Here is a 25858-nt window from a genome sequence, read left to right as displayed (position 1 = left end):
TGACCACTTACATAGGGGAAAACTTCTCTCCTCAGAGCTATAACACTTCCATTGAGGAGGCCTTTCCCCTCAGAGCTGCAACACTTGTATTAGGGCAAGCTTTCGCTTCATAGTGTACCAGTACCTGCGGACACCAGATTTTACCTTCTTCAGTTTGGACACAGGCGTATACAACAGTTCCTTGGAGGTGGGTACTCTTAGGCTTTTGGCTCCAGACTGAGCTGCATTTTTGATCTCTCTTTCAGACTTCTCCAACCGAGTAACACCTGGTTTCCCTGACTTACCACTGTACAGCGGGCCATTGTGGCATCAATCAGCCTCTGAGCCTGAAAGCCAATCTAATAAGCTTATATTCATACTATTATTGAATTGGTTAATGAAGTAATTAATTTAGTTGGAGGAGGAGCTGACAATTAATTGCAGCAAAAATATATTTGAAACCAAGTCCTCAACTAAACAACAACCCCTACTATTGGTTACATTCTGTGGATGTCCTTAGGGTTTCTATTGTGTGATAAAGCAGCATGGGTCAAAGCAGCTCAGGAAGGGAAAGGTTTATTCTCCCTACAATTCTCAGGTTATACTCTTTCACTGACAGAAGTCAGACCAGGAACTTAAGGCAGGAGCCTAGAGGCAGGAACTGAGTCAGAGCCCATGGAGGGTGCTGCTCGCTCTTTTGCTCCCATGGTTTGCTCAGCCTTATGGATTTGTATACAAGCAATCTGATGGAGGCACTTGCTCAGTTATGGTTTCTCTTCCCAGTTAACCCTTGCTTGTGTCACACTGAAGAAAACAAACAAAGACAACCAGGATATTGGGAAAACCTTGATCAATTTAGAGCATGGGGAAGCAATAGAAATGCTAAATTTCAAGGTCGTGTGGAAGTCAGGGACCACAAAGTTGAAGTTTTAGAAATGAGAAATAGATGCACGAAGCCACAAAGATTGGGTGTTGTGATGGGGGAGAGTCTTCTGGCTTGTGTTAATTTCATTGGTTAAATAAAGAGACTGCCTTGGCCCTTTAAGACTCTCCCCCATCAGTGTTGTTGTTGTTACACTGTATAGCCTAACCTTTCCGACACAGAAGAACTCCTTTTGAGGATCTGACACTTGAGGTATGAGAAAAAGCGATAGAGAGAAAATTCCAGACAGAAGAAGGTTTATTCCCAAAGTTATCAAGGCAGAAAGGGGTTCACTGTGTTGCTTTTGATGCCTTAGAAGAAGAAAGAGTGAACCCCAGAGGGTCGGATGATAGAGAGATGCTGGACAAACCATACACAACTAAAGACAGAAAGATGGAAAACATTCAAAATAGGCAATGGAGAAAGAAAATAAACAAATGCTTGTCAAGAGGCCCTGGGAATGTGGATAAGTTCGAGCGAGGCGAGAAATAGGAATGACTGTCCAATGCCATTGAATTCTTTTGTGATGAAAATGCTTTATGTCGATGGTGGTGATGGAATGTTCAATTTTGGGAACATAGTAAATTGTGGGCATATACACTTTAAGTAGATGAATTATACCTTCATCTCAATAATCTTCAGATATGTTCCATATTTTTTCATACATATTAAATGAACCCAAGCTCATTAATATGGATAAAGACATTCTCTTTAACATTAGGGGTTTCATAGCAAATATATCAGAAATCATCTTTGGGAATGTCCTGGGCTCTCTCTTGAGGCTAGTGTACTGCAGTGAGAAGCAGCTTCCTGCAAGACGAATGCAAACAGCTTTCAGATTCATAGTCTGTGGTTTCCTTTACATTTCTGTTGCTTTCTTTACCCGGAAATGTTGGTGATTTGAAACTCATTCCTGATATTACTCATGAGAGTTGAGAAACAAAATACCCAAAGAAAGTCAGACACACCATTATTGGTTTTGTGGTGTGTGAACACAAGAAGACAAGAATCTTCTGTTTGTTTATGAGAAGACTGTTCAGATCACAGATTTTCCACAATCCTTTTGAATAATGCTATTTTATGTGAGTCTACTTTTACTCTTAGTTTAATTTCTGAGCAGTAGTCTCTAGAATACTGCTGGGTCTAGAGGACTGGATTACACTCAAAAGACCCAGAATTAAAACCACTCACAGAGCCAGATGTGTTCTGGGAGAAAGTTCTGGCAGAACCAGAACCCCCCCCCCCCCCGCCCAAAGCTGTAGAACTTTGTGAGTCTAGCATGATCACAATCATGCCTGGGAGATCATGATGTGTGAATATAGAGGAAGCAAATCTGGTGAGCAGAAGTGGGGGCAGGGTGGGAATGGTGTTTAGAGACTGCCCCAACACTGTGTTATTATAACTCAGGCTGTTTCTGAGCAGAAGTTCAAGTGAATGTTCTGGTCTATGAAGCCCTGAACCTGCCCTTCCTCCTGCACCTTTGTTCTCAAAATGTGCCACCTTGGTTCTCACCTTTAACACTCAGTCCACTGTTCTGGTCTTCTTTAAAGCCAAGCTCCCTTGCATTCAAGGACCATTGAGCGCATATTAATGGTTATCTCCTCACAGGACTTTCAGAACACTTCCGGTCATCCCATTTTTTTCTCCCTCCATATAATCTTTAGAACCACATTTAGATTTTGTGTTGTATCTAACAGTATCAACCACTTCCTCTAGGAACCCAGCATAGCCTGCATGTTTATTAATCATTTTAATGAATGACTGACAAATGAATTAATGAGTTAATAAGTTAATTTAGTTGGCGAAGGAAGCAGGCGGATTTATGTGGGAAAGAAAAACTGGAATGGGATCCTTGAATGACAAGTGTCAGAGAACAGCAAGTTGCTGGTCACCTCCATTAAAACTGCATAAACAAAAGAATGAGAACAGATGATAGAGCGTAGAGTTGAGGTAGGAGAGGGGATATTCTGGGTGGCTTTGAGCTTTGGTGGAGGATAAACCATTATAGAGAGGTAGGAAATCTCAGGTTTGGCCATCAATAGATAGTATCCAGGAAAAGACTGACCCTTCTCTGCATGAGAAATACGGTTGGGTGGGGGATCTTGTCTGATTTCAGGTGTGTTGGGTTTGCCTTGGTTAGTACTTGGATGGTGGAAATGTAAGAATAAGCTTCAGTCAGAGACTGGAAAACTGTGGTTCTTAGGTTTCAATTAAGGAAAACTTGAATAAAGAACAAAGATTGTGAACCCAGCCAGGTTTTTTTCTTGATGGAGTATGGAAACTGTGGATAAGAACAAAACATAATTGTGATAAAGATGAAGACCCATCTAGCAATGACAAGAAAGTTAGCCAAGATTCATGGGAAGAAGACAGAGTACTAGAGAGACAAGAATCACCATTGACTTGATCACCCTCATACATTCAGAGTCGCTAGCCCTAGTGAGGCTTCTTCTTATAGCACCCTTGAGTTTCAGTGCTATGTTAGAGTTGCTGGTGGTAGTGGGTATGTATAGTTAGGAAGGCAAGTAAACTAAGGAAAGAATGTTTCCTGACCCATTTCAAAAATTCCCTTTAGTATAATCTATTAATACTTATCAAATGAAGCAAAGCCAATCTAGTATGGGCACCTAGAGCAGTCAGGTTTTTGTGAGATTTTTGTGAGTTTTCTGCTCAGACTCTCTGTGGATGCCCTCCTTGTGGTCAACTAAGTAGCATATGAGTTATTTAGGGTAATGCATGGTTATCAAGAGCCTGCACACATCCCTTCGTCTATAACTGAGCACACACATAGAGCTTTAAATAATATGCAATAGCGGTAATTGCTAGTTGTTCTTAGAGATGTACTGTAAGATGTAACCTCTCAGACTGATGGCTCTTTCAGCCATATGCCCAAATGCAGTTTTCTCATATGCTGGTCAACTATCACAGTAATCATGAACCGGCCACTTCTCCCCCTCTTTGAAGATGCTGAGTTTTAGAGAGCAGAAACACAGAGACCGAGCACCCAAGTTCAATGCGGTGTTCTTTCTAGTATCCTTCAGTTCATTTTAGAGCTGTGAAATAGAAGGGTCAGTGCCACAGTCTTGATTATAGTTATTTTCAGAAGAACTGTCATGTGAAGAGTGAAGACGGGACATGCTAGATGTGGGGGGTTTCAACTAACTCCTGGTTAGTCTTTACTAACTAGAGTTCTGTTTTGGTTTTCATTGTTGCTGTTGTTTGTTTTTGTGATGCCCTAGTTGCTCTGGAACTCCAGATATAGTCTAGTTTGGCTTTGAATTTCCAGAGATCCACCTGCCTCTATAGACCAGGCTGGCTTTGAACTCACATAGATCTACCTGCCTCTGCCTCCCCAGTGCTGTATTAGCATCACCAACTCCAGTTTTTCGGTGTTTTTTGAGTAGCCATACACCCTTCCCTGTGCTGATGGTCTGTGGTCATGAAGCAATCATTTGACATCCCTGGAGGTACAGATACTGTTGTGGCATACCTGTGAAAGATATCCATTATACTAAAGAGCTAATTAACAGTACATTCAGCCTTTGGGGATGTTGGAGAGAGAAAGTGTGTGTGTGGGGGGGGGGTCAGCAAAAACTAACCTAGCACCCCCATACTGGAGGGGGAGCATCATACAGAAGAATTAGAACTTGACTTCATTTGCAGTTTTTCTATCGTTCAGCTTTTGAAGGAAAATGAATAAGTTTGTCTCTGCTTCCTGTAAATGGCATGATTTTTGCAATCGGGTGTTATCTTAGGAATTTGGATTGCAACAATAAGAGGGAATTCAACAGCTTTCTTATTTTGATCAGCTGGCTACATTGTAAGAAGTCATGTTGGTTTGAAGCAAACAGAGTTGCTCTGGTAGAGTTCCAGAACTGATAGAACAGTGTGACCAGGGCCTTCTGCTCTGCCCTTTGTATCTTGGATCTTGGAAGGCTGGCTAGAGGCCGAGAGATAAATAAATAAAGGACAGGCAAGAGACAGCCATGGGATGCAGCTGAGATCAGGTGGAGGTCTCCCCAAACCTTAGCTTGTATATTAGGGTGAAGGGTTAGACGGGAAAGTCACCTCTGTAGGCCAGCATTCCCAGCCTGTAAACTTCCAGGAGAAAGCTGCAGTTGCTAGTCTTGCACTCTTGGATCAACTGTTTATAAACACGCATACTCAGACTCCCAAGGAAAGCCTTGCCAATACTCTTGACCCTGACCCGTATGGGTAATGGCTTTGCCAATTTACCATAGATCGATTGGTGTAGGAGTCCTCAACAGGCAGCCCGTGTCAACATAAATCTCTCACCCAGGGCTTCCTCTGCTCCCTTCAGTCTTTGGATGTGGAGTGGGGTCTCGGGAAGTCGAGGATCTGGGGGCGTATTCATGGACCCATGTCAGAGCTACTTTGGTTGAAAAGGAAAGTGAAACCCCGAGAGAGCTGAGAAGCCCTCTTCCCTTTTTAAAGTTGCTTCAAAGCAGAGTGTAAAGTCCCAGACCCGGTTCACTCAACCCTCCCGACTCACAGAGCAGAACTGAAGCTTCTGGACCCAGCAGAGTGAGTGCCCAGGGTGAACAGAATCCATGGAGAAGATCAAGGCAGTGCTGGAACTGCTGCAGAGCAAGCACCGCAGCACCCTGGGCTATGGCTTGGTGACCCTGTTGACGGTGGGTGGGGAGAAGATTTTCTCCCAGGTGGTGTTTCAGTGTCCGTGCAACGCTACCTGGAACCTGCCCTATGGCCTGGTGTTCCTGCTGGTGCCAGCGCTCGCACTCTTTCTCTTGGGCTATGCGCTGAACACGAGCACCTGGCGCCTGATCACAGGATGCTGCTCCCGGAGCACGAGTTTCAGCTCCGGGTCGCACAGCGCACTGACATGCTTGCAGACCAACCTGGCCGCCGCGCTCGCAGCCCTTACCTGGGTGGCGGTGGCGCTGCTAGGGGGCTCCTTCTACGAGTGTGCTGTCAGCGGTAGCGCGCGCATGGCGAAGTATCTGTGCGGAAACCTCAACAGCAGCTGCGCTATCAAACTACCGCAGGTGCCCTGCAACAAACAGGAGGCGGAGATGCAGGACATCCTGAATCAGCTCAAGGCTCAGTCTCAGGTCAGACTCTGGGCGCAGTGGGGACCCGTAAAGAGGAGAGGAAGACGTTAGTAGATTTTTCTGTAAACCAGCAACAGCGAATATTTAAATAGCAGGGAGAAGGCTTTCATCCAGGAGCCGGCGCTGTAGGAGCCAGAATAGCGCACCTGGACTGGTACCTTCTGCATCGTTCTTTAGTGTTCTCTCCCACTGTGCAGCAAATACTCAGGCCAGGTGAAGTTGCACAATGCAGGAGAAACTAGAAGCATTTTTACAGTAGAACCCGTCTTGCCAGGCCCAAACCCACCATCCACACTACCCACGGACGTAGGAAGGCCTGAGGCTCTTTAGAACGGGTGCTCCTTTCCCTGGATCCGCAGAAACCCCGTGTTTTCAGTTCTAGGAGAGTGACGTATCATCTCCTCTTGGGCACTTGACATGACTTGGACTCTAGTTGACTTTTCAAGACAATAGTTGTGTTGATGTACTGGGTGGGGGGGCGGGTTGTTACTAACACTCGTTATTCTAAAGAGCTTAAGATACGACTTGGGCGCTAGTGACTAGTTTAGACTTTATCCCAGGCTTTTTGATTTTTCTAATGTCAAAGGTGACTAAGTTGCCATCCTGTTGTGTTTTCTGTAGGTGATAGGCTGGATTCTAATAGCGGCCATCATCATTGTACTTCTTATTGTGACGTCTATCATCCGATGCTGTTCTCCAATTAGTTATCTGCACCTAAAATTCTGGGAAATATATTCTCAGAAGGAGGAGCAGATTCTTCTAAGTCAAGCTACAGAGCACGCGACCCAGTTGGCAGACGAGAATGTTAAGTGTTTTTTTGAATGCAGGAATCCGAAGGATTGCTACACCCCAAGCAGTAAAGCCTGGAAGGAAATCTCGGCGCTGTACACTTTTAATCCCAAGAAGCAGTTCTACAGCCTGCTGCACAAGTATGTTAACAGAAAGGAGATGGAGATGAGTGACCGTCTCTGCTCTAGGGAAGGAGATACAGTGGTCCCTGCCCTTAGCTTTGTAGATGCCTCTGGCATGGCCAACACTGATGGGATGTGATCTTACAAATGAGCAGGAAAAAAATTATTTTGAATTGTTGCTTCATATAAAAAAATACACATTAGTATGTTATATGACTGCTTGCTTTCTTCCAAATTGTGAGACTTTTAGATCTGAAATTGTGACATATGTTTAGCCTTTTTTCTTTTAATATTTGTTTAAAAAAACTGAAGGAAAATAATTTACTCAAAATGACAATCGAGGTTAAAGTGTTATATCTTTATTCTAGGTTTGTGTCAAATAAGAACCATCAGTGAAGGAACAATTGATCACATCTTTCTGTTACATTTTCTGACATTAATCTCAAGGTTGGGATTTTGTTGTTGTTTGCAAAGACAAAGTATTAGTATTCTAACATGCGTGACATTATAGCTTGCCTTGTGCTATAGTGAAGGGCACACTTTCTAGTCAGGCTTACTTCAAATACTATGAAATTTATGACTTGGATATGGTTTCTGTATGAAAATTAATCATGAAAAGGAAAACTGTAGGCAGTGATATTTTTTGCTTTTAAGGTCAAAGACTGTGTGTGGTAGCACACACCTTTGACCCTATAATCAGGAGGCAGAAGCAAGCAGGTTTCTGGATTCGAGGCCACCCCAAATTCCAGATCTCAAACAAAACAAAATAAAACAAACAAAAAAGATTTGCCAGTCTGTGCTGTGTTTTTAATGTCAAAGGAAATTTTCAAAAGCTATCCACAATGATGAATTTAAATTGCACACACCAAAAAGAAGCTGAGGGCTGAAGCGATCACTCAGTGCCTAAGAGCTTTTGAAGCTCTTGTAGGGGACCCAGCTTCAGTCCCCAGCACCTATATATTGGTTCATAACCACATGTAACTTCAGTTCTAGGGTTCTGATGCCGCCTTCTGACCTCTTTAGACCTTGTACCACTGTGGTGTACATACATGCATGCAGGCAAAAAAAAACAATACATATAAAACAAAAATAAAACTTTTTACAAGGAGAGACAGGATAGTATTATGATCCCTCCCCCTGCACATCTAGTCATCATGCATTTTCAAAAGAGTAGGGAAGCAAGATAAAAGCCATGTCATCCAAATAATTAAAAAAAAATACAACCATGATCTGGTTTAGAGCAGGGGAGTTATGGGTTTGGGAGAACCTGTGAGAATCTGGAGTGTAAAGTAGCAGGTGAGCAGAGATGTGCAGTCAGGTGGCAGTGTGTGGAAGGCTGAGGTGGGAGGGACTTAGCACTGCCGAGGTCGTAAAGACACCTGGAAAATCAAGGAGGGGACAAATTGTGCAGGATCTTAGAACTCAGATCTGGTTTACAGCCTATTAGCGTATATTTATGTGTGTGTGTGTGTGTATGTGCACATGTGTGCACATGCGTGCATTTGTGTATGTGTGCATTGTGTGTGTGCATGTGCTTGTGTGTGTGTGTGCATGTGTGTGTTCACACATTTACCAAAATAAAGGTGGTGGAGCCAAATCCAGTTGTCTCCCAAGTAGAAACTGAGAGGATAGAACTTGGTGGCATTATTGGTGATTGAAGCAGGGAAAGTGCGTATTGTCCATAGGCAGGCTGGATTGTTGATGGGCAGGAAGGGAACACTGTAAAAGCAGCTACAGACAGAATCCTGCTCCTCGACACTGGACGATCTTTCAGGAACACTGGCCTTTTATTAGCTTGTTGTTTCTGCCTGTCCCCAAAATTTATGGCTACCTCCTGTATTTTTAAACATGTGGGATCTCTAAACTATAAACCAATTAAGCGTTCATTAGATTTGGCCCTCTTTCCTCCCCTGGCACGTTCTGTGTCAGCATCTGCTTGCCCTTTTATCCATTAAACAGAACTTGTCATCAGGGATGGATATCCTATTGTGGACGGCAACTTGACAGGACAAATTACGCAATCAGCTTTTCCCTTCCCTAAGAGATGTGTTTTTGAAATCATGCCATTTCTAGTTTCGCTTTTCCTCCTTTGTTTCAGCTTTCAGATTTGCTTTGTGTGTTCATCCCAATTACATTTTCTCCATTGTTTGGCTTGTGTTCCACCTTTTCTTCTAGAACTTAGAAAGTTTTGGAAAATATATTTAAGATAAAAACATTATAATGGAAGAAAACTATGAGATAAAATACCTCATTCCTTTGTAACACGTGCTTCTCAGAAGGAGCCTTATACCAGTATCACACTATCACCTTTTAAATGCTGATCTTTGTTTCATTGGAAGCATCACCCCAGCCAGTGGCACCCCTATACTCAAAGAGTCTGTAATGTTTGGGTTAAGGCTTCACCTCAGCCCCCGACATCCATATATCCAAAAAGTCAGGAATGTTTGGGAGGAAAATTCGATACCCGGCCCCCTCCTCTTGAAGTTGCTCAGTCTAGAAAGCCTGCCAAATGGTGACCCCTCCTCAGAGATGCTCAAGACCACTCCCACAGGGTATTTAAACTGCCCCGGAGAGAACCCAGTCTTCCTTCCCTGTCTCCATCCCTGGGGGTCTGGAAGACCTCCTAGAAGCGATGACATCCATTAAACCTGGGCTTTTTCTAATTTGGTTTGATTTGGTCTGTTTTGAATTATTGCGTTGGTGGAGTGGTTTATTGGGATGCAAAAGCTTTTCAATCTGCAACTCTTTCTACACAATATAATCTCACCACATCAGTATACTACAATTCTCCTCAACAAAAAGTTGCTGCGTAATTCTTTGGGTTAGCAGTATAGGCTTTCTTATTTTACAGACATATTTGCAAACATACATGCTCATAAAATACATCAACCCTAAATTATCAAATGTGGTTACTTCTGGAAGCTAAGATTGATGTAGAAAATTGAAAAAAAAATTCTTAACTTTGTGGTGGTGACACACACTTTGAATCCCAGCAGTGCGTAGACAGAGACAGGCGGATTTCTGAGTTTGAGGCCAGCTTGATCTACTGAGTGTGTTCTAGGACAGTCAAGTCTACACAGAGAAACACTGTCTTGAAAAAGCAAAAAAAAAAATGAAAAAAGTAGAGAGGGGGAGGGAGGAAAAAAGGGAAAAATCCTAATGCACTTTTGATCTTTGAATCTGTGGTTAACTGTGCAATTAGAAAAGATTCATAGTTTTGTGTGGTTACTGAGACATGTAGCCAACAAAGCAGTTTTACATCTATAACCTAGGTCCATGTTTGCCAAGGCTACCCACAAAACTTGTTATTCACATTCAGAAGGGAGGACTTGAAAGTTAGATAGGATGAGCATATAAGGTCATATGGGCAGTGAAGGTAAAACTGTAGCAGGGGACTGACCTCAGGGTGGGTTAGTGTGGCTCCTGGGCTGTTTTCATTACCAATTCTCAAGTTCCCTTCTTAGCCATGTGCTTCTGTGAGCAGAGACTCAGATGTTCTCAGTAAGGCCCAATACTTTACATTTCATTCTGAAACATAGCAGCTAAGGTAGCTCAGACAACTTTGAATAAACATCATGTGACCAAGACACAATAGGATTATTTCATGGTGAGAACATGGTCATTGTCATTGGGCAAGGCAGACTACAGCATGGACCCGAGAGACACATTTCCTGATTTGCTGTGTGTTTACTGGCTTAAGAGATGAACTTTCATTTTCACCCTAGCTGTATGTTCTTCTGAAACGTTAATCTCAGGCGAGATACAGGAGAGAGATTATGTGGTTAAAACCTGCTGAAAGACATACATTATTGCCAGAGACCACTCTCCACTGTGATGAGCACTAGGCAAGATAACACAGTTTAAGCATGGTCTCCAGCCAAAGCCACGGCTGAAAATATCAACGGTCAATGAACTGCAAGTCCCTAGGGAACACCTGATGGTACAACCCAGCCCCAAATGCCTCTGGCTTAACATTGGCTGGGAAAACCTGTTTCACAATATCCTACATCTTATCTACCAGGTGCCTTGTGGTAAATAATTCTCTAGAAGACAAAAGGCAGAGTAATCCTCTTCGGGCCAGCCTCTGCCAACCCGCTGCTGTTTATTTTGTCAGCTGCCAACTGTGGCAGTCTCCCTAAGAGGTCACTGTTTCTGTTGCCTTGACTTTGATGGAGATCCAAACTGTTGATACCAGCAAATCAAGGCTGAGCTCTGGCAGGTGAGGAAGAGACTGCTGCTCAGTTTCCAAAACAGGAAGCTGAATTTGTAGCTCCCAAGCAAAAGAGGGACTTGCAGGGCTTGGCTGTCATTGGCAAAGAATCTGAGAACTTCATACAGCTTTTTATAGAAATAGATTTCTAGACATTGGGCCTTAGGAGCGGTGTGTGTGTGTGTGTGTGTGTGTGTGTGTGTGTGTGTGTAAATTGATAGCATTTGAAGAGTGGAAGAAGTGAAACTACTGGTTGGTTAGCCAATGTTCAGAACTGGGCGGCTTTCACGGGGTTGAGGATTTCAGTACTTAAGCAAAAGGGTTGGTGAGCAACTGGGACAGGTTTCCATTTAGTTCCAGTTTGGGTTTTGTTGCTGGATAAACCCTGGCCAACAGCAACTAAGAGGAGGAAAGGAATTGTCTGGTGTACACATCTACATCACAATCCATGATAAAGGGATGCCAGGGCAGAGGCTGGAGGCAGAGACCATGGGGGAGTGGTTGATGCTTGCTGGCTTACTTCCTCTTACTTGCTCAACCCGTTTTATTGTGCATCCCATGCCTACTTGCTGAGGGATGGCCCCGCCCACTGTAGGCGGGGTCCATTTATGTTAATTAAAGGAATCAGGGCAACCCGTAAATTGAGGCTCTCTACTCAGGTGATTCTACTTTGTGTCAAGTTACCATTGAAACTGACCTTCATAAGCAGCTTCTTGATAGATCTTGGGATTAATAGTACTTTTTTTTCTTCTTCCTTCTAGATAGGTCTTCTCTGTGTAGCCCTGGCTGTCCTGGAACTCCCAATCTGGCCTCAAACTCAGAGATCTGCCTGCCTCTGCCTCCCTAGTGCTGGTATTAAAGGATTGAAACCATCAACCCTGGCCTCTAGCACTTTCTATGTGCTATGTCTCTTCCTTGAATTAGAAACTAAACACCTTTATTTTTAGCCAAGTGGAGAGATTGTATCTGCATATGCTCAGGGCTGATGTGACTTTGGATTTAGTAAATGGAACCAGAGCACTTTGTCACTGAAGAATATTAACCCGTTGCTCCCCCCGCCCCGCTTCCAGTTGTCTCACATGTGATCTCTGGTTTAATCTGGCATCTGAGTATTCTTCCACATCTGTTATCATCAGAATGTGAGGCTGTGAGGCTTAGCCACACTTCTCTACTCCATTAATTCTGTGCTCTCTGGTTACTTTCATGCCATGTCCGGAATTCAATATTTACCTACTATGATGTTAAATACTGTAGCAATATGTAGCAAATGGGATTTAGAATACCATGGAAACAAAGCTCAGGACACAAGAAAGAGTTTCTAGAACTGAATCAACTGCCATGGGAGCCTCAACTATGGGTATGGCCTTTGCATGAGCCCGGGCTCCCGACTGAACAAAGGGGAAACTGAACACCAGCATTTACAGTCTCTGTTCTTGACTGTGAATACAGGATAATCAGCTGCTTCAAGTTCCTGACGCCTAACTTCCCCGCCGCGCTGTATTGACAGTCAAGCCAAGCTTTCACATCCTTAACTTGCTTCTTCACGCATCCTGCCACAGTGATAACTAATGTGCCTATATATGTAAGCCTCCTGCAGAATGGTAGAAGCTGGCGAGAAATGAAATTTCTGGACTATTGATGAGGCTTTTATCAACTCTGGTGGAGCAAAGAGTAGAGAGATGTTGTTTGCATTGGGTCCTCCCACCCCTGAGTTCCTGGGGGATAACGTAGCATGCTGGAGGCTAAGAACAGCAGGTTGTGTTGCTGGAGAGAACACTGACCTGGAAGTACTATTGTTTTACAGGTAATACCCTGGGTAGCAGCCTTGGTTGATAGGACAATGTCTCCCCAGATGAGATGCAGGCTCCACGAATGCAATTCTGAAACAACGGATGAAGAAAAATTAGGGAGCAGGGATGCCTGACTTACTTGGTAACTTATGGACAGCACTGAAACACAATTTTTAAAAAAGAACTGATTGCTGTAAGAATTAGTAGCCATCATGGTGTTCATTTGGCGAAAATCAAACTCCAGAGAAACCTCATGAAAAGATTTTGAGCCCATGACCCCCAAACAAGATAGAATTCAGTTCTTTGAATTTCTTTGTCTAGTTGCCAACTTAATTCCAAAATAACTTTCTTCTCCCATGACTGACTCTTCCTTTCCCTCCCCTCCTCTCCCTGTCCCTTCCCTCTCCTCTCCTTCTCTCCCCATTTCCTCCTCTCTCCTCCTCTTCCTGTCCCCTCTCCTTCCCTCCTGTCTCTTTCTCTTCTCTCTGTCCCCTTTCTTCCCCTCACCTCCCCTCTTCTCTCCTCCCCTCCTCTTCCTGTCCCTTCTTCTCTCCCCTCTCCTCTTTTCTCTTCCCCTCCTCTTCCTTGCCCCTCTCTTCCCCTCCTCTCCCTATCCCCATTCCCTTTCATCCTCTCCCTGTCCTCTCTCTCTCTCCTTTCCAGATAGAGATGTAAGTCACAGTCTACTCCTTTTCCTAAGGTCACAATGACAAACTGAGGCACAATTCCACTAAAACTCACTCCAGGAAACCAATAAATTTATTGGACTTCCTCACAGAACATAAGAGAGGGGACAATTTACAGGGGTGTGGGGACCACTCTCCAAACCAGCCACACCTGGAAAGCCTTAACCAGCATGGAAGGGGTCTTCCCCACAGCAGGCATAGGTTGGGGCCACTTGTGTAGGGTTAAGCCAGCCCCTTAGGGGGCGGGCTTGCCTCCGGCGAATGTTTACTTATAACCCCTTCTGCTTCCTGTGCTCCGCAGGAACCTTGGTCCTGTAAGTCTATTTCTTCATTAAAGCTGTATTTATTCTTTACAATCTGCCTGCATTCATTTACACCGCTACATTTCACTTGTCTTTCCCAGCATGCATATGTGTATTCTATGTATGTGTTCTAGCCCCCACGTCAGGCCAGAGCAGAGCTACCAGGTGAAAGGGAGCAGCTGAGCACTCAGATGCTTGCAGGGGTGAGGAAGGGAGGGAGTGGGTAGCATGGAGTGGGGAGGGAAACTCATCTCATAGTCATGGGTCGCCAGGTGTCCAGGCTTCTTCAAAGACACCTAAATGCACTCAGAAAGAGGGCAGAGCATGAAATCAAATCCATATGCCTTTCTTCTTAAAAATCAAAACAACTCTAACTTCTTGCTGGGTTTATAGCTCTGCCCAGGACTCCTTGACAGAGCAACTGTTATTGGATTAATGTGCAAACTCAAACGACAGACTTTAATGGGGTCACATTTCGTTTTAACTTTTCAGTCTGCTTGCCTCCAACCTTACTAGCGGGATTCCATGGGCTCATTGGCACACCCATCCCAGCTAGTGGTTGCCCACTTCTCCTTGCAGACGGTAAGTCTGTTTAAAAATATTATTTTCTCCAATTCGGGAGCCTCAGTACTCCTGTCCCAATTTGAGATCTGACATTGACCTTCTCTTCTCCTTCCCTATGTCCTGGCCCTCTTGGAGTCAGGCCAGAGGTGAGATCTCGATGCTTTCTGGTAACTCTGCCTTAAAAAATGATTGCCCTTCCTGTGGAAAAAAAAAGAATCAAAATAGAATAAATGATCCAATGAGAGGCCGTTGAAAGAGGAACTTCCAAAAAAAACTGTTGCTTGAAACAATATAGTCAGTCATGACAAAAATCAAATCAAAAGGTGCTTTTCCAGTGGCATGAAATAGCCAGAGACAAGGAGAGAAGAAAAGGAAGCATGGTCTGAAGGATGCCTCAGGGACAAGCAGGTGCTCATTGTCCCAGCAGACCTGAGGAGTCGGAAACTCAGGCCAGAGTGGGGCCATGAGCTACGTGATTACACCACAGAGTCTGTAAACCCGCTCAGGAATGAACAGCATTTGGCTTCTAGCAATGGGGCTGGACTACCATTTCGATTGATAAGAAATCTTCCTCAGAAACTGTCACCTGTCACCACCCCGCTCAAGTGAGAGCTGAGGGTGAAAATTTCAGTCTCAGGTGTGTTTAGAAAGTATTTCCAAGCAAGGTGAGTGGCAGGAATAGTTGGAAAGAGGGACATGATAGTGAGTCAATGGGAATTAAGTTGAAACTTGGGTGCTTTTTGTTGTTGTTCCCCCACCCCACCATGCTTCTCTAATGCTAGCCCTTTCCCTGTGTTCTCTAGGCAGTTTGTCCTAAGAGGCACTTCCAACTTCTAGCTCGACTGACCAAATGAAAAGATTTTAATAAAAATGACACAATATGAAATTCATATTTATCTCTGTTGAAATACATAATCACCTAATTTCTTATTTTATTTACTACAAAGAGATAGCTGGAGCATTCAAGGTGTCTCAGCGGGAAAATGTGTTTGCTGCTAAATCTGGCAACCTGAGTCTTATTTCTGGGGTCCCAGATGGAGGGAAGACAGATTAACTGCCGAAAGTTGTCTTCCAGCCCCCACACTAGCACGATGACCCCTGCACATGGGCACAGGTGCATACATGCACACACATACAAGTACGTACAATAAATTAATGTAATTTTAAACTTTAAAATAAGTGGATAGCCAAGAAACTCAAGGGACTTGAGAAAAGACAGATGCTAAAACAAACAGGAAGAAAAGTTATTGGAAGTAACAGAAACAACCCATTTTATTTTATTTTTTTTTTATTCAGAAATTTTTTTTAGTTATTTTTCTTGTTTTTTTTCTCGATTTTTTTTATTGCAAAAAGAAGAAAAAAAAACATAAACAAAAACAAGTTTCCCCCTCCTCCCAGCCTCCCATTTCCCTTCCCCTCCTCCCATCCTTCTCCCCCTCCTCCCACCCTTCTCCCCCTCCTCCCACCCTTCTCCCCCTCCCCCCACTCCTCTCCCCCTCCCTCTCCAGTCCACAGAGCAGTCCGGGTTCCCTGCCCTGTGTTAAGTCCTAGGTCCTCCCCCCTCCGTCCATATCTAGGAAGGTGAACATCCAAACTGGCTAGGCTCCCACAAAGCCAGCACATTAAGTAGGATCAAAACCCCCTGCATTGTCCTTGGTGTCTCATCAGCCCTCATTGTTCGCCATGTTCAGAGAGTCCGGTTTGATCCCATGCTTTTTTGGTCACAGTCCAGCTGGCCTTGGTGAGCTCCCCGTAGATCAGCTCCACTGTCTCAGTGGGTGGATGCACGCCTCGTGGTCCCGAATTCTTTGCTTATGTTCTCCCTCCTTCTGCTCCTCCTTGGGACCTTGGGAGCTCAGTCCAGTGCTCCTGTGTGGGTCTCTGTCTCTATCTCTATCCATCACCAGATGAAGATTCTATGATGATATGCAAGATATTCATCAGTATTGCTCTAGGATAGGGTCATTTCAGGTTCCCAATCCTCAGCTGCCCAAGGAACTAACTGGGAACCTCATCTTGGGCACTAGGGAGCCCCTCTAGGGTCAAGTCTCTTGCCCACCCTAAAGTGGCTCCCTTAACTAAGAATTGTGGTTCCGTGCTCCCCTATCCACCTTTCCTTTATCCCAATTCTCCTGTTTCCCCAGGTCCCCCCTCCTTCCCTTCTACCTTTTCTCTCCCCATCTCCCCTTACCCCCATCCCACCCCACCCCCAAGATCCCATTTTCTCCCCGGAAATTTGGTCTACTTCCCTTAGCCAAGAGGACAACTATATGTTTTTCCTTGGGTTCACCTTCTTACTTAGCTTCTTTAGGTTCACCTATTGTAGACTCCGTGGTCCTTATTTATGGCTAGAAACCAATTATGAGTGAGTACATCCCATATTCATCTTTTCCTATTGTTAATGTCTTCAGGGCTATAAAAGGAACACATACGCACATATAAATGAATATAAAATCTGTTAAAACATTTAAAGAACAAAAGAATACTTAGAAACCAACAAGATGGTAACAGATGGAATCAAATGTATTAAAGAGAGGCTTAGGGGATGGAAATCCCTTGATGCAGCAGATTAAGATAAATAGAAAAGCAAGAATAGTGAAGAAAATTAGGGGACCCCTCCAGGAGCCCAATGTCCTTCTGATATGATTCTGGAAGGAATCAGGGAAATAGGAGAAGGTGTCATTAAAGAAATGAGTTGCAAGTTTTCTCCAAACAGCAAGAGGTATGGACTTCGAGACTACAGCCAGCACAGTGGAAGGATACATACCCAGGTGGGAGGGTGCATGGTACAGCGTCAGGGCATCAAGGCGATGGGCGAAGTCCTCAATTATACCAGACCAAAAGAACAGACTGAGGATAAAGGCTCAAAAAGCTCTGTGTTCTTAAAAGCAACTGGGAAGTGGGTGCTATTATTTTCACAAGCATGATCTCCCCTTCATTCTGACCACCATCAGAGCAAACAGTCTTCTAAAGCAACAAAGTACGCTAGTAAAGGCAAGGAACTGCAGCAAAGAAACAAGGGGGTCCATGGAAGACAGAGGGGAAAAATCCTACAGATAATAATTGAAAGGAGATGTCTTAAAGGAATTACGGGGCAAAAATCATTCTACCCGTAGGATCAGTCCAGACAGAGGGCCTGAGACAGGAAAGAAGTACAATAATGTTTGTTGGGAAACCACTGAGATCTCATTCAAGTCATTGTGGTGACGTTAAGATGCATCCCAAAGTCCTTGAAATTCTCTCCTGAAAGAGGTGGATATCAGTGCCCTCTCTCACAACTCTCCTGAAAGAGGTGGATATCAGTGCCCTCTCTCACAAGTGTGTTGGTCTGAAGAACTCAGTTAAAATGAGGAGGAAAAGGTAAAAGAGATGACAAGTCTCCAAACCCCCCTCCAATAAAGGAGACAGGGCCAGCAACTTCCCCTGTGTGTAACTGTTGAGGTGGGGATTATGTGTGAGAAAGGCTATCTTTCCTATGCAAGCACTGAAAAATAGTGCCTCCCACAAAAATCTTAACAAAAACCAATATGGGAGTGATGCATTCAGAAGCATTGTAAACAGAAGAAGAATTGGCTTGATATGTTAGGCAGGAGGTACTGGTATCCCACAGGGAATCATGGTGAGAGCAGCAGTCATGGAGGTCAGGAAGGGAGAGGAAGAGACACGTGGCTTATAGTCTTATCTTGGTCCATAAACTATTTTCATAAATTCATTTTAAAGAGCAAATAAAAAAGAAAGAAGCAGTGTTGTTTGTAGAAATACCCACTGAAAGATATGGAAGAATCAGGAAGGATGTCAGTGCTCCCAACGCTACTTGACATCTTCTTCAATGCCCACGGCTCTTCAAAGGGGCTTCTGGTATGGTCGGTGTATCTATAGAACAGACATTAGCCTCAGCTGAAGATTCCCCATGTGCTCCTGGAGGAGAAGTTTGTGGTGGGCTGAGTTCCAGTGACTCTGTAACCAGCTTTAACGTTTTGTGGTGGTGGCTTCCTCTACGAATTAAGGTATGAAAACCTAATCTGTTTCTTGTTCTGGATTCTCTTCCTATTTGTAACACCGCTCAAAACCTTTAAAGCAGAAGCTAGTGTGTTTACAGAATGTTAACCACATATTCATTCTATGACCGCAGTGTTAGAGGTCAGGAAAGACCAGTGAGGCAATGGGTACACAAAAAGCCAACGCATGCACCTGTCAGAGAAATGGACTGTTGGTTCTCAGGGAGCAGCATCACATGGCATGGACTAAGTAAGGCAAGACATACACTGACTAAGAATTAGGAGAAGGGCTCTGAGAGAAGGCATGAGACCTGAGCAAGGGAGACACTTTTCGAAGCTTGCTTGTTTACCTGTTGACCAGAAGGAGGAGCATTTCACAGCCTGGGAAAGTCAAGGAGGTAGGGTGAGCACTATGCATTCAGCAATCAACCTCTCTCAGCCTTGCAGCGACACTGGGCACAGAACTAGAGAAAAGTCAGGGAGTGGACGGCTTTGTTTGTCACACAAAAGATTAATGCTTTCCTGTGGACAATGGAGGAGCAGAAGAGAAGTTGCTGATACTATCAGATAAGTCAGATATACATGGACCAATCTCGTGAAGGATTTTTTCAAAACTCTGTTACTATTATGTAAACATAGAAAAATAGAACACTATAATTAGCCCACCATAAACATAGATTTAACAATTGTTAATGTGTCTCAACTCTTAGTATTTTTAAACAAGGACTTTTAAAGGGAAGATTCAAGAACAAACAAAAGCAAAATAACAATAATGATAACAATAAAACCCAAATCCTGCTTATAATCAAGTCCCATGTCCACATGCCAGTTTCAACAGTCATCAGTATATTGTCTATCTTATCTGCAGTGCCACTGTTTGCTCTGCTGCTAGGTTATTTCCAGGCATGTCTTCAACATCATTTCATCTGTGAGTGTGTGTGTGTGTGTGTGTGTGTGTGTGTGTGTGTGTGCTTCAATAGGATATTCTCAAAGTACACCAAAACTCACACCACCATCGTTGCATTTGAGAAGCAGTAATTCTCTAACATCCTAGAACACATTTTAGTCTGTGTGTGTCATGAAGGTATCAGTCACATGAATTGTGATTTGTATAAAGACAGTATATTAAAACTTGGAATACTCCTTAAATGTCTTTTTGTTTGTTTGTTTTCTACATTGGGGTAGAATTTCTATAACATGAGATTTATAATCTTGGTCGCCTTTAAGTACAAATTTCAATATCACTAAGTTCATTCACAGTGAACTTTCTTCTAATGCCTAGACTGCATCTTCTTCTAATGTTCCCGAGGTCCAACCACATGTTAGCATGTGTCAGAATGCCCTTCCTCCCTTTCATGGTAAGTAAAAGTTCTTATCGATATGTCCATAGATATTAAAACACACCCCTTTAACATTCATCCAGTGATGGACACGTAAACTGTTTCCACATGTTGGGTGTAACAAACAGTGCTGCTATAAACATGAGCACACAAAGATCATTTTAAGACTGCTTTCAAGTGTTCTAATAGCTAACCAGCAGTAAACATGATGGATGATAGGTAATCCTATTGTGAACTTGCTAAGGAGCCAGCACAGTGTGTACCACAAAAGACGCATCATTTACATTCTTACTAAAGGCTCACAAGATTTGATCTTTCCATTCCAAAACTGGTTACTGGCTGCTTCTTCTGTGTGAACGTGTGTGAAGACTGCATGCCAAAGGGAATTTATATGCTCGGATTCCATGCATGTGAATGTGGAGGCCAGCGGTTGACAGCTGGTGCCTCTTTCCACCTTACGGGTGTCACTACACTCAGTAGTTTTTATTATTATTATTATTTTGTTTTGTCTTTCAAGACAGGGTTTCTCTGTGTATCTCTGGCTGTCCTGGAACTTTGTAGACCAAAACTTGAACTCACAGAGATCCACCTGCCTCTGCCTCCCTGAATGCTGGGATTAAAAGTGTGCATCACCATCACCCAGGTACACTCAGTATTTTTATATGGGTGTTAGGGATCCAAACTAAGGCACTCATACTTTTGTAACAAGAGCAAGTAGTTTACTGACTGACCATCTTCCTATCTCCTCAAACAGTAATCTTTTTAAAAGTGTTATTAATTTAATCCTCTGTGCTTATGACATACAGGTTATCTATTTTGTTACTTAACATATTATAAAAATCATCATAATAGAAATATAATATGCCAATTTGTACCTATGTTGTGGTTTGTTCAATCAGTAATGTATTGATAAATGTAGGGCTCAGGGCATCTTGGTACACACCAGCCGTTTGGCTACACTGACGCCATGCCAAGGCTCAATAGATACCAACCAGAAAGTAGGGCTAAGTTTTCCATTTACCCTAAAGCAACACCTGACTCAAAGAAAGACCACAAATTGGGATCACTCAGACACCATCCAGGAACAGACCAATCAGCATCCAAAAAGGAAAATACCTAACGTTGCAACCATTGTAGATAGAATCACCCGATGTCCTTAGTCTAGCACACTCCTATTCCCTTTCACCAGGACACCCCTAGACAAATTAGGGGTCCTGAACCTCAGAAATCTCTCACCTCAATCTCTGCTATGTTAAAAAAAAACCCATCCTAACTGATCTCAAGGCTCTCTGATGGTGCCAATGCATTGGACACATGGAGAGTCTAAGTTCCAATTTGAATAAAGGTTCTTTGATTTTATATATGGAATTTGGTTTCCATGGTGATCTTTTGGGGGGTCTCCGTGATTTGGACATAACAGTAAACATTTGTCTACATTTATTCTTAATTGGCACAAATGAATAATGTACATGTACATTAATATTTTTGCCACTTCTTTACATTTATTCACTCTGCTGTGAATAAATATTAAGAAAAGTACAAATGTCTTAGTTTTCCAAAATTATTTAATCCATTTCTACGGAATACTCTATCTTAACAAACCACAAGTTGGGCATAATGTCACATACCTTAACCTTAGAACTTGGGAGGTAGAAGCAGGAGGATCTCTGTGAGTTCGAGATTCATGATACCCAAGGCTACTTAGTGAAACCTTGTTTTGAAAAAAAAGTAAACAAACAAAAAACCCATAAGACTATTATCTCACCTAACATAATTAACAAGATGATGGCCAGTTTTCAGAAAGGGTGGAAATAGAAAGCCTTTGTCCTGCTGATAGTGACCAAGGCTTGCAGTGACCGCATGCAGGAAGGACTTCCAGGTATCACAAAGATCTTACCAACTGAAAAGAAAGATGTTTTATGCAATCCCCAAGATTTCTTTTCATTCAAAACTTTTATCTTTACAACCTTTTCCTATATAATGTCTTCTATCAAAAAAAAATGGAAAGAATTTTCTAATCACATGGTCCATCCACATGTCTCCAAGCCAAATTTGTGAGAAATATTTTTGCATTTCAAAGTTAGCTATGAGGAATATAATCAAGACTTGGGTCAACTGTGATAAACATGTTTAACTTTAGACTCTAGAAGATAGGTCTTTGCTAGGAGCTGGATGAGGCGTGCATAGAAATACCCTGAGTTTGGAGAGTTTGCATTCTTAGTAAAGAATAGCCATGAACTGTCTACACCACAGCAGCCCATTTGGGGACTTTGCCCCGCCCCCCCCCATTTGTTCATTTTGAGTCAATAGTGTCCTGAGGAGCTCCACTCACCAACTGCTTGCATACATATAAGGCAGTTTTCGACCAGTTGGTTGGGTTAGAAAGAATGTTTTGAATTAGAGTTCTTGCTAATTGAAATGCAAAGTGTTTTAGGCAGCCATAGACAGCACAGCTGCAGCTTGGGAGGTGTCTACTAGCAGTTGAAGATGATGACGTTCTCTTCCAGTTTTTAAGCATTTTGTGGCACTGACAGCTGTGACTGCACTGCCTGGGGTGTAGCACAGTGGTAGGATGCTTGCTCAGCAAGTACAAGACCTTGGACTCAATCCTTAGCATGGCTACATCAATCAGTCAACAAAATTGTCTTTGAGCTATTTTGTTTCTTGGCTCCAGGTTTTTGTACAGATTTCTCTGGGAGTATTTTCCTTTCCTTTCCTTTCCTTTCCTTTCCTTTCCTTTCCTTTCTTTTCTTTTCTTTTTTTTCCTTTCTTACTTCTTTTCTTCCTTCCTTTCTTCCTTTCTTTCTTACTAGTATTATATTTACAACTTTAGAACTACGCCTTTGTATGATTTGGAAAGGAAATATGCCTTGTAAAGGCTCATATGTTGGTTTGGTTCCCATCTAGTGGTGCTATTGAGAGGTGATTGACTTATGAAGGTGCTAACTTAATTGATATACAAATGTGTTGCTGAGTCCAAAGCTCAACAGATTTTTAGAAGATGAGCCTATTTAAAGAAAGCAAGTCATTGTAATTTTGGGAATTATGTCTTATCCTTGGTTTCCCATTCATATTTATCATTACATTCTCTGTCTGTCTTTCTCTCTCTTGCACACACACATACACACACACACACACACACACACACACACTTTCTTTCTTTCTCTTCTCTCCCCTCACCTTCCTAGCTGTCATCAGTGAGCAGCTTTATTCCCTCATACCCTTCATGCCCTTCTTTTATAGCATATCCACTCACCACAGATCCAGAAACACAGAACCAACAACCCCACAGTGAACTCTCAGAAACTGAGAGCCCAGTTACCCTTTGCTCCCATAAGTTGTTTGTCACAGTGACCAAAGCTAAAGCCACTATATAATTCTTCATTGTCTCAGTTGCATTGCTTTCTGTAGCTTTCTTCAGTGATCCTCACTTCCTATTGTTTTAAGTGTTTCCATAAAGCAGGAGACACTGAGAAAAATTCATAGCTACATTCTGATATGTGCTTAGAAGATCTCCTTCAGACAGCACACACCACCACTCTGCTGCATCCATCTCCTTCAGATGGGAAATGGTGTCCATGATCAACGGAGACTCTCAGGTAGGCAGGCCCAGTAAGGATACCATCCTGTTTGTGTGGGTACCAAAGTAGAGAATCACTTAGTGGAACACAAGGTATATGTATTCCTCCCATCCCTCAACATGTGTGTGGCTTTCAATATGAAGACAGGTTGCTGCTTTGGGGATATTAGAGCCAAGACCAAGAGCCTTCTTTCACAGCAGTGTATGTTCACACTCCTTCACCTCACCCCCATCTGCCTAAAGACCTGAATCTTGTCTCTTGGAGACCATAGTGGCCAATGCTCATGAACCGAACCAAGTTCTTCCTCTGAAGCTGAGAAGTCATCCATTCCATGCCTCTCAGTGTCATGGAGCCTTTTCCAGGAGGAGTTCCGAGTTATCCTGTGATCTGGATCCCCCCCCCCCCACCCTTGTCCTTCTTCTCGTGATTGCATCAGCCTGTACTCTCCCTCATGTCTATTTTCAAATGCCCACATTCTTTTTTTTCCCCAACACTTACTATATTTGGGGGATTGAGAATTCTGCATAGTGGAGAACACCTACCACAAAGATGGGTTCTACATTCATCCTCTAGCTTTCCTGAGACTTGCAATCTTCATACACTTTTTTCTATCTGATGGATTTTCCAGTTTTGTCCAATGTTAAACAATTTCCCATAAAAGAGGTTGATGTCCAAAATAGGAGTAGCTTTGAGTTTCTCTCCTAAATATAGTAATATCAAGTGTTCTTATTTTACAGTCTACGTTCAGCATGTGGGCTTCACTCTTTGAATAATATCTTTCATTCTTTCCTGTATTTAATAAACAATATTCTTTTTTTTTTTTTGATTTTTCGAGACAGGGTTTCTCCGTAGCTTTTGGTTCCTGTCCTGGAACTAGCTCTTGTAGACCAGGCTGGCCTCGAACTCACAGAGATCCGCCTGCCTCTGCCTCCCGAGTGCTGGGATTAAAGGCGTGTGCCACCACTGCCCGGCAACAATATTCTTGATATTCACAATAAATCTTTAAACAAACATATATCACCCCTTATTGGTTCACAATGGCAATGGGTTTTTAATCCTACTGCACGTACTGGCTTTGTGGGAGCCTAGGCAGTTTGGATGCTCAACTTACTAGACCTGGATGGAGGTGGGGGTTCCTTGGACTTCCCACAGGACAGGGAACCCTGATTGTTTTTCGGGCTGAGGAGGGGGGGACTTAACTGGGGGAGGGGGAGGGAAATGGGAGGCGGTGGTGGGGAAGAGACAGAAATCTTTAATAAATGCCCACATTCTTATGACAATAAAAGGACAAACAGCAGAAAGATCTTTAGACAGAATACCCTATCTCTTTCCATTTACATCCAGTTTTCTTTAAAGAAAATAGAATCTCTGATGCCTCCAACCACTATAAAGAGCATCCTGCATCCAACAATGTTCTGAAGTTGCTCTGAGGCAAGGAGTTTCTCATTACCAATTCCAACATCTTTTTTTTTTTTTGGTCAAATTCTTTTGAGTCTTCAGTGGTGTCTGATGTCAGTGCTTTTGAGGCAGAAGAGTACCTTGGCAGATCAGGGTCAAGAAAGCCACAGGGACCATACCACCCAACAGATCTCACTCAAGAGATTTATTGGGGGAGAAGAGTGAGAGAAAGGCCACCTCTGAGCAGGGACAAAAGATATGAAGAAAAAGAGAGACCAAGACAGAGAGAGATAAACAGAAAGATACAGAGACAGACAGAGAGAGGGCTGTGGTGGGAGGAGGTTGAGGACTGGTGATGGCTTGGCTGCTGGCACTGAGTCACTGAAGGTAGGCTGGGGGGCAGACCTGGCTCCTAATAACTAACACCTCTGATGACTCTTGCGTGTCTTGACCTCATGCTCCCAGCATGCCTCTCTCCTCATGTCTGGCTGGAGTTTTAGCCTTCTGATGGTCATTCTTTCTTTACTGCCTTTTAAATGGTGGCAAACTTAAATGAGGAAAGATGGTGCTGAGTTTAAGGGAAAACAAGAAATCATCTCATGACATCTATTTTTTTGGGAAGGCCTTGCAACTTTTTTCTTGGTTTGGACTCCCTCCTTTTTGATGTGGATCCCGCACGCAGAGCAGTCCAGCTGCCTGATGTGCGGTATCCATGACAGAGCACTCTTTCTATATTCAGACATTTGACAATTTTGTTTCTGATTGTTGTAGCTGTGTCTGTGTTTTCAATAGTGAGATGATATTTGTGAACTTCTCAGATCACAATAGTTGTCTGTCAGCTGATCGTTTCCATAGATACTCTTGGTTGACTGTTGATCATGTTCAGCTAAAATCCTGTAAGGCTTGTAGACAAAGGAACTGCAGTGACTAGACAGTTTTTTTTTTATATGAAATATGGGAGCTGGGGAGGAGGCCCAGTGCATAAAGTTTTTATTATATGCACATGAACTCACATAAATATCGGGCAGGCATGGAGGCCTGCCAGTGATTCCAACACTCAGAAAGCAGAGGCAGAGCAAGCTGG

At 43.2% G+C, this 25858-nt stretch overlaps 1 protein-coding gene across 1 annotated transcript; it reads left to right on the top strand.

Annotated features, from left to right (window-relative positions):
- The first annotated feature begins 5472 nt into the window (after positions 1-5472).
- Calhm6 (calcium homeostasis modulator family member 6) lies at positions 5473-7672 on the top strand. The gene is made up of 2 exons (XM_041654723.1): positions 5473-5994; positions 6616-7672. Exons 1-2 carry the CDS (start codon positions 5473-5475, stop codon positions 7042-7044), a joined length of 951 nt encoding a protein of 316 aa, XP_041510657.1. The 3' UTR covers positions 7045-7672.
- Positions 7673-25858: the final 18186 nt, after the last annotated feature.

This window comes from Microtus oregoni, unplaced genomic scaffold (assembly GCF_018167655.1).
Source record: "Microtus oregoni isolate MIOR12 unplaced genomic scaffold, Mior012 000006F_ref0000085, whole genome shotgun sequence".
NCBI classification, from domain to species: Eukaryota; Metazoa; Chordata; class Mammalia; order Rodentia; family Cricetidae; genus Microtus; species Microtus oregoni.
This window is presented reverse-complemented; position numbering and strand designations above follow the sequence as displayed.